The 10,000-nt window shown below is 48.4% G+C and overlaps 1 protein-coding gene across 16 annotated transcripts in view; it reads right to left on the bottom strand.

Moving 5' to 3' along the window:
- LOC135100816 (voltage-dependent L-type calcium channel subunit beta-1-like) overlaps window positions 1–10,000 on the bottom strand; it is a 128,698-nt gene that overhangs the window by 96,288 nt on the left and 22,410 nt on the right. The window contains exons 1-2 of one of the 16 annotated variants that reach the window (XM_064004176.1): window positions 4,798–4,919; window positions 3,569–3,978 (exon numbers count right to left, since the gene is read on the bottom strand). The exons of 8 other annotated variants lie outside the window; for them this stretch is intronic. In XM_064004176.1, coding sequence (XP_063860246.1) covers window positions 3,569–3,628 — 60 coding nt within the window. In that variant the 5' untranslated portion in view covers window positions 3,629–3,978; window positions 4,798–4,919. Of the gene's footprint in view, window positions 1–3,568; window positions 4,171–4,565; window positions 4,920–7,318; window positions 8,158–10,000 lie in introns of those variants that run through there. 7 more of the 16 variants (XM_064004179.1, XM_064004178.1, XM_064004175.1 and 4 more) reach the window with 7 other exon arrangements.

Below are 10,000 nucleotides of genomic sequence, written 5' to 3' on the forward strand. Positions count from 1 at the left end.
TCCTCTTCCGACGACAGCCTTTCCCTCACTCTTCCCTCCTCCTCCCTTCTATTTTTTTCATCCGCATCAGACCCTTCACCCCTTCCTTCCTTTCTTCCTCTCTGCCTCCCTTGGCCTTCCCCGTAGTGGGGCGCCGCCGGTGGGTCTGGCCGGGCGCCAAGCGAGGCAGTCCATTCATAAATTGCCGAGTCGTAGCACTGCCTCTGACGCATTCGCTTCCCCCTCCTACCTCGCTCCGCCTTCCACCTACTTTTGTCCCCCCGCCTCCGCCTCCTCCTTTCCTCCCTCAAAGCTTTTACGTCATACTCTCTCTCTCTCTCTCTCTCTCTCTCTCTCTCTCTCTCTCTCTCTCTCTCTCTCTCTCTCTCTCTCTCTCTCTCTCTTCTCAGTCCTGCTTAGCTCCTCCTCCTTTTCCTCTTCTAAAGGCCTTTTCTCCTGTCTCCTCTCTCTCCCTCACTCGTGCTTAACTCCTCCTCCTCCTCCTACTCCTCCACCTCCTCCTCCTCCTACTCCTCCTCTTCCATCTCCTCTTCCTCCTCCTCCTTCTCTTCTAAAGTCCCTTCTTGTCCTGCGCCTTAATTTCTCTCCTCCTCCTCCTCCTCCTCTTCCTCTCTCATCTAACCTCCCTATTATCCTTTCCTATTTGCGTCATACTCTCTCTCTCTCTCTCTCTCTCTCTCTCTCTCTCTCTCTCTCTCTCTCTCTCTCTCTCTCTCTCTCTCTCTCTCTCTCTCTCTCTCAATGGAGCTTATGTTTTCCTTTTCTATCTTCTTCCAATTAATTCTTCTTTCATATTTTCCCTTCTCTTTCTATATTGCCACCGATCCCGCCATCACTGCTAACACCTCTTCTTTTTCCTACACCCCCTCCTCCTCCTCTTCCTCCTCCTCCTCCCCCCGGCATCCATTCATTCTATCGTGTTGTTTGATTTGCTCTTTTTTCCTAGGTTCCTACTCCTCCCGAGGCACCTCTCTCTCTCTCTCTCTCTCTCTCTCTCTCTCTCTCTCTCTCTCTCTCTCTCTCTCTCTCTCTCTCTCTCTCTCTCTCTCTCTCTCTCTCTCTCTCTCTCTCTCTCGGAACATCTTAACCATCACACCCCTGTTCCTTCATCACAGACCCTCGTGTTTTCCATTATGCAATTAATAAGCTTGGGTGGCTTAACTGCAACTATGTACGCGGGGTGTGGGCGTATTATGGATAAATAAATCTACGAGAGAGAGAGAGAGAGAGAGAGAGAGAGAGAGAGAGAGAGAGAGAGAGAGAGAGAGAGAGAGAGAGAGAGAGAGAGAGAGAGAGGCAAAAGATTAGATCAGGTTTTGATTATGATGTTGAAGTATTAATCTTTGAAATGACACCCGTAATAATGATGAGTGTTATAAATTAGCATTAGCATTGTTCTTTTACGTGAATGAGAAGGATTCCTATTTTGATACGCTATGCACTTTCATAATGACAACTTTCAAAGGTCACAGAGATAATTAGTAAATTTTCACGGGTGTTTTTGTTATCAGTGATGTAGAATCATAGTTCACCTATCACTGGAGTCGTGAAAACGTCCGTAACCCTTTCACTGCAATACGAAACAACAGGAACGTAAGTAATGCATGAAATCTTTATAGGCAACTATAACAAAGGAGGAGATTAAAAAGATTAGATTTTGCAATTTCTACCCAGTTTATGAATTGCAGTTGGCTACAGAACAAGTAAAGATGTCTCAGGGTGATTAGTAATTAAATAGCAGTCTAAGAGGTAATGAGGCAAAAAAAACCAGACAAGTTTAACTAACACGCATTAGACGTAGGCGAGATAAGAGACGGGGGACTTGGGACTTCTGAAGATGCTGCCTAAGGATTACAAAAGAAGAAATTCACCTTTTACTCCCTACGCCAATGATTCCTAAGCCTCCTACTTTCTTTAATGTAGATAGAACAACTCTACGGTCACTTCATATATAGTTTTACTTCCTTTTCACCAGACTCCCGCCCTTCACAAGCCAGGCTGCCATCGTCTTTCGTTCTGGGTGCCGATAAAGATCTTAACTTGAGGAGAATAACAATAAGAATCCCGAAACTTGACTAGAATGTATAAATATCTTCCTAAAGCATAACTTAGGGACGATTTACATTTGTTTTTCCCTCGATTAAAGACACCCACCTTTCCCTACAGCCATTACGAGAGAGAGAGAGAGAGAGAGAGAGAGAGAGAGAGAGAGAGAGAGAGAGAGAGAGAGAGAGAGAGAGAGAGAGAGAGAGAGAGAGAGAGAGAGAGCTACGAAGCATCGAAAAATTACTTCCTCCATTCCCCCGCCACCACCACCACCACCACTGCCACATTCTTCCACCATTATACAACGCGCTCCAGTAAACAAGTCTTCCTTACTCCCTCTATCCCTTGCACCTCCTGCCTCTCCTGCTCCCCCTACTGCCCCTCCTTCATAGTTAACATACCCTCGTTCATCGCCAAGGCACAAGAGAGGCTGGGCTCGTGGACACCCGCCTCCCCCTCGCCACTGTCCCCTCCCCGGTCCACCTGCAGTGACGTCACGCCTACGTCAGCCGCTCCAACCTGCGCCGCATTTGCCACAGCCTTTCGTTCGCCTGATCAAGGGTCCGGCCGCGTGGTACAAAAAAGGAGCACTCGATCCCTCCATCTCCTCCCCACAGTCCGGTAGTCCTTGCTCTCCACGCCCTACTCTCTCTTGCGTCCTTGCCTCTCCTCCCTCGCCAGTCTTCTCCCTCCGTCTCGCCGTCCTCGCCCTCCCCTTTATTCCTCTCGCCCTGCACGCCCTTACGTCCGCCCCTCCCCTTCCTGGCTTCCACCACCATCACCAACACCACGCTCCATTCACCTCCATTCACGCCACAGAGGGGAGAAAAGTCAGCAAATGTACACACACAACACACACACACACACACACACACACACACACACACACACACACACACACACACACACACACACACACACACACCACTGCTGTTACATATACTTGCTCTAACCACCACACACGTACATAACCTTAAGGCTTAAATGAATTAGACTGCTTTATCAAGACATGGGTGTGGGAGGGTGGGGTATGTTGGATGAAACGGAGGGTGCCCGGTGAGGGTGCAGCAGGGTGGGGAAGGAGGTGGGCGGGCAGTGGGCGGCAAGACTAATGCTTCCTCCGTGTGTGAAGTCAGCTCCTGAGACACAAGTTAAACGACTATTTTTTTCCCTCCTGTGTGGTGACGGAAGAGCAGACACAACAGGTAAGGAAGAGCGACCAGACGAGACACACCTGGCTCGTGACGGGTGCCAGGTGCAGCGAGGGATAATGCAGGGGCTACAGGTGGTGGGAGGAACGACGGGGAGAGGCAGATAGAGCTATACGCACCTCCTTTAATGCTTGTACACACACACACACACACACACACACACACACACACACACACACACACACACACACACACACACACACACACACACACACACACACACACACACACACACACACACACACACACACACACACACACCAGTCAACAGTTTACGCAAGGGTTTCCAGTCAGTGGCACGGAAGCATTACCTTTCTGGCGAACATTGCGCGGTAGGTGGTGTCCCGCCTCACGTCCTGCAAGCGACTCATGATGGCGGCGGTGGTGGTGGAAGGACTCTGTACTGAACCCTCACACTGGAGGCCCAGACGGCCTGGGTCGTGGCACACCTAAGTTTACCTGGCCAGAGGGAGGCCGCTCAAAACAGTAGCTCCAGAGACACTCCCGCAACCAGAGGGTTGACAAGGGTGACACGTCCGTGTTTATGCCTGGGTGGAGGCTGACACTCCTGCAACACAACATGCGTGAGTGGACGCCCACCCCGCCGAGACTCTCCTCCCACCCTCGGGCATCACTCTTCAGAATGGTATCACTGCACTCTCGTCACACGGCCTTCACGGAGTACCAAAAGATCGCCACAATTACCTTTCTGTCTTAATTGCTTTAATGAGTGAAATACAAAATATATAATTTGCAAAGAGTTGTGCACATTTAACAATGTTTGAATCACTACTTGCATTTCAATCAGTGAGCTCGCACTAATTAACAAACAAAACCGATGCTTTACATGTCCTTTTTTTTCAGTCATGAATGAAGCACAACCATATGCTGGTAACACCGTCCTGCTTATATGCCTACACACACACACACACACACACACACACACACACAGAAATATACACATAAAAATACAAACACACACACACACACACACACACACACACACACACACACACACACACACACACACACACACACACACACACACAAACAAACAAACAAACAAACAAACAAACAAACAAACAAACAAACAGGGCGGTGTTTCTAGCTTGTGATGGTCATAATGAATTCACCAAAGCACGCCTGGTCACCAGCTTCACCGTGTTACTCATTTGAGGTCAGGTTACTCGTGCCTCAAGCCTTACTAGACGAAAAACCCCACTGACTAAAAAACACATTCACATAGTTGCAAAAACACTTCGCCATAAACTTGCACGTAACTGCACCACTAATTTTTCCTCCTCACACCTTGCGCGGTTTCCAGCTGGGGGATGCAGGCTGTGCGCGGCACTGCCTCCAGTCTTACATCGACGAGCTGCAGGGTGGCAGGGAAGCACAAATCCTTCTGAATCAAAGGTCCTCAATGGGGACTAATTCGGCAGGTTTCAGTCACTTTTAGTATCACTAAGGTGCCCGCCCGCCTCACCCCCTAGACGCAGGTGTGAGCCACAACCACTGGGTGCACTTCCGCGCTCCTCACCGGCCACGACGTGCACACCACACTATATCTACACATCTGAGGCGACACCACCGCCGGAATAAAAGTACCCAGCACCCATCCACCCCGTGGGCAGGCACGAAACCTGGGCACCGAGCACGTCCAAAATAGACACTGGCGACGAGAGCCCTCTGGCGGCGCCCTCACAACACTCCCCCGCCACACCTGCTTCGCCTCCACAGCTGCTCTCGCAACCTATTACTTCAGTATATTTCAAAGCAGTTATATGCAGTAAAGGAGGATGAGGAAGACTCGGACATAAACCACGATATTCATTCATTCAGGCGAGGGATGGGAATGAGACACAAACCCAGAGGCGCAATATTTGGCCTGGCATGGTGTGTGACAACTGTCTGTGCGCCCTTGAGGCCATGCGACACTCTGTGTGTGTGTGTGTGTGTGTGTGTGTGTGTGTGTGTGTGTGTGTGTGTGTGTGTGTGTGTGTGTGTGTGTGTGTGTGTGTGTGTGTGTGTGTGTGTGCGCGCGCGCGAGCGCGTCCACGCCGCCCCACTGCCAGTTCGGGCCCCGGCGCAGGCCGGCTCAGTTCCTGGGCAGGTGGGCGTCAGCGGCCATAACGCGACCTAGTAATGAAGACGTGCCCCGCCGCCTTGTGTGAGCCTCGTGTCGGCACATCTTCACTTTGTTGCCATCCCCGGCGTCCCAAGAATAGGCTTCTTAATCACCAACAATTTATTCAGCGTCGTTTTGGCTCATGCTGTGTTTGCCGTGCGAGGAGCAGGCTGTGCTCTGGCCGAAGTCAACGCTGCCACCCTATAATTCTATTATAAAACTCAACATTTACACAGCAGAGATGCGACCCAACCCAGTTGCGGGTAGACACGGAAATCAACTTGAGGAGAGAGAGAGAATTGGCTGGCGTGTAAAATAATGTGGCCACAGAAAATTCTTTCGTCGACTAAGAGCAACACAAAATGGCTCCAGAGGGAAAAGAAAAATTCTGCCACAAACACTGGGAGATTTCAAGTTAATTAAACTCAGAAAATTGGGACTCTATGGTCACACTTCCGGGTGGAGAGGAAGGGAAGGAGAGGAAGGAGGGAGGGGTGGGGGAAAGGGGGGGCAGCTGTGGCCAATGGGTTTACCTTAATCTTTAGGTAAAGTTTCCTTCCCGCCAGGGATTGATAGTGGTCGGGGGGAAGAGAGGAGAGAGAGAGAGAGAGAGCGAAGGAAAGAAAGAAGAAAGAAAAAAAAGGCGCAGAAAAATGTACTGATGCCATTGGACACACACACACACACACACACACACACACACACACACACACACACACACACACACACACACACACACACACACACACACACACACACACACACACACATACGCATGCAAATTATGTATAATACTTCAGTTCAGATGAACATCTGATTTCAACTTCGAGGAGGAGGAGGAGAAGGAGGAGGAGGAGGAGGAGGTTGTGGGCAAAACGCACGAGACGCTATTTACGATGTGTTTGTCCTTAAAGACTAGGGTGTCCACAAAGCAGCCTTCCTGCCCGGGAGTGAGACAAAACACGCCATCTGGCAACACCCGTCCCTGATGAATGAGAGAGAGAGAGAGAGAGAGAGAGAGAGAGAGAGAGAGAGAGAGAGAGAGAGAGAGAGAGAGAGAGAGAGAGAGAGAGAGAGAGAGAGAGAGAGAGAGAGAGAGAGAGAGAGAGAGAGAGAGAGAGAGAGAGAGAGAGAGAGAGAGATAGAGATAGTACGAAAGAAAAAACATTGACAAATAAAAGGAGAAATAGAGACACAGCAAAGTGGGGTGGGCTAACAGGTCTGAAAGATTGCCAAAATATTTCCACCGACAAAATTCAATTACTCGTGTTCTCGGGGCTGCGGGGCAAGGTGGAGGGCTGCCACTCCTCCCTGCCCTCTCACGCAGCACCCCATGTGCGACTCTGCTGGCGGAGCTGTTAAATCCTCTCTCTCTCTCTCTCTCTCTCTCTCTCTCTCTCTCTCTCTCTCTCTCTCTCTCTCTCTCTCTCTCTCTGATCATAACAAAAATGCACAGTATACAACAATGTCACTGGTTTCTGGAATCCGTGCTGTGTTAAAAATACAGAAAAGATCCGTGTCCCTGCAAAGGTACCTGCACGCATGTAAACACACACACACACACACACACACACACACACACACACGGTAGGGTACAGGATATCCCACGCAGCACAGCCTCACCAACCGAAACAACACAATTTTACCTCCCCGAGGCGAGCGCAGCCTTCTCTGTGCACTCGTCACGTCACCGCAGATCCTTTCATACTTTTTACCGACAAACTTTAAGGCCTCCGAGATGTCCTTGGTGGGGAAGGGAGGCTCAGGCGGCGTGGGAGAGGCTTCAAGTGAAGGGCTTTGAGTGAGTAAACAGAAGGCTTTGGGGGGAAGGATTACGGAGGGATAGGAAGAGCGGGAGGATGACAGGGCGCGTGAGGTGGAACACAGGCTAGCGGGAGGAAGAACAGGGATAACATAATACTCAGCGTCATGCCTGATTCAGTTTTTGGTAGACGGCGCTGGCGAACCATCCTCCCGCGGACCCCTCGAACTGGTCTTCAGGGGAGTCCAGGTCGAAGCAGTCAGCGAAATCCGGCGGCGGGAGAGGCTTGGGGACCTTGACGTTGCGGTACATGGCGGCGGCGGCGGCTGCGACTCACCGGATTCACTGCACACTTTGATTCCTTATTTCCCTTTTCTTTCTGTATCTCTTTCTGTTTCTCTCACTTACACAGTCTTACTCAACATCATTGCTCTGCCTCACTTCCATCAGAGTCACAACGGCATCCCTTCATCAACAAACAGGAAAAACAAACGGGTTACGTCACCACAAACATTTCGTGCCTCGCGGTGTGACGGAGGCACAGTAAAGCGTCCCGAAGTATCCAACAAGTGAAACAAGCACCAGTACATATGAAGAACACCATTTTGTACACCAAGGAGTCATCGCTACCCTGTGAAGACGCGGACACCAAAAAGCCCTCGCTAGGTGGATGCGTGCCCTACACCTGCGCCTCCCGAGGGCCTCCACACGGTTTGTTCTCTCACCGCTCGTACTTCCTCTGGCGCGACGTTCATTATATATATGGCCGTCCCCCGGAGTGTGCCAGCGGTAGCCCAACACGTGACCATCGGCAGAGAAGACAGGTGTTTATGTGGCTCAAGTGTCAGCCGACTCACGTGTCAGGTACAACACAGGGTGAAGCGGGCGAGGTTCATTCCAACTGACTCACCACTGACTCAGAACTTTACAATGCTGTTTTCTCAACAAAAAAGTGATAAAGAAAAAAAGATCTCGTGGATATGAGAAGCGTGCATCCGACGACGACGACAACGACGACGACGACGACAACAACGACGACAACAACAACAGCAACACACACACACACACACACACACACACACACACACACACACACACACACACACACACACACGTGCTCCGGTAACGAGGCAGTAATGTCATTGAAGTGACTCATCCAACGATATCTGTGTACACAAAACATCGCCCCTCCGTTAAACCTTCCCCAGGTGGACACTGTTGGCCCGGCGAGACCTCAGACATTGTTTTCACGAGGTATTTACGTCTTATTTTCTTTTATTGTGGAAACGAAACAAAACTGAAAAAAAAAAAAAAACGAATTATTATATTATTCGTTTGACCATTTCTATATCTATTACTTGCAGCCCTCATACAACAAGTCTTGCATACTTTTCTTATCCTCGTTTCCATACATTTCTTTTAAGCAGTCAGTGAAGTGATCCTATTAGGGTAACTCTGGACTACATACGTAGTTAAATAATGATAATCAGACTGCTATGGCCATAATTTCAGTAATCTCTTTGATAAAATTCTAAGGAGATACACGAAAAATTTCTTGTATACAGACAAGATTTTCGTTTATGGTTATCATTATTCTTTTTTTTTTTTTTTGCTTCGCCAAGACAAAACGTTATTTACAAATGACTTATTAGAGTGCTTGTAACCTGTTTTAACAATTGATTACATGCAAAAATAAAACATAAAGCGAGATTAAAGGGTTATCACCTTGCACAAGTATATTATAATATTAAGAACTTTGCTTTCTTTAATTGTGAGCCAGCAGCGTCCAGCTGGTTCCTACAATAAATTGCAATCGAGATTATAATCCAAAATTCGTGTTCTAGAGAAAACACAGTTATCTACACAAGTGTTTCACAATACTTTACAGAATTTCAAAAGATCGCCGTCCAGATTTGCTCTTGCGAATACCATTATTCTCAGCCGCAGACTACCTCGGAACCGCAGCTCGAATGGGGAAAACCACACGGAAATACGAGTACACATCCACTTGACAGCCTCACCTCGCCGTCAGCTCAGCGCGACCACCAGACTAGACATGATCGCCGTTCGTTTACTCCCAGTCGCCAGACGTGACTCACCAGAAATTCCTCTTCGGACATAAAAAAAATAAGTAAATAAATAAATAAAAGTAAATAACGAACACATGAATGTACGTGATTGGTTGAGGCTTTTCGGAAGGAAGATCGGACTTGGCTGCGTCATCGGACTTTGTGATACTCACTGAGATGACGTGGAGAGCGAACACTGTCCAAGAAGAACCAAGCAAAAAAATTAAATAAATAAATAAATAAAACTTTCAGCAATTGGAAAATACAGAGGAGTAAGTCTATTTGGCAGTGGTGCTGCTGGTGGTGATGTGTGTATGTGTGTGTGTGTGTGTGTGTGTGTGTGTGTGTGTGTGTGTGTGTGTGTGTGTGTGTGTGTGTGTGTGTGTGTGTGTGTGTGTGTGTGTGTGTGTGTGTGTGTGTGTGTGTGTGTGTGTGTGTGTAGGTGCGCCCATATAGTAAATCACTCCTCAAGTTGACCTCACTACGCTTCTCCCACGCATTTCCTTCCCACTCACCAGTTTGATTTGTGTTCATTGTTTGAAATACTTACACAATGCGCGTTACGTTTCACCTCTAGACTTCTCTAAACATTATAGAAATCTTTATGAATTAAATCTTTACATTTCTCTATTTTTCTTTTCTATTTATGAAACATTAAATTCTCTTAACATTTCTCTTAACTCAGTCTAATGTAAAGGTTCAATGTTCCTCTCTGCACCACATCGTCAGGCCTCAGTCAACACGAGTGAATATAGGAGTAAGGTTGCCGAGGCCTGTAGGACAC

Source organism: Scylla paramamosain, chromosome 5, assembly GCF_035594125.1.
Source record: "Scylla paramamosain isolate STU-SP2022 chromosome 5, ASM3559412v1, whole genome shotgun sequence".
Classification (NCBI taxonomy): domain Eukaryota; kingdom Metazoa; phylum Arthropoda; class Malacostraca; order Decapoda; family Portunidae; genus Scylla; species Scylla paramamosain.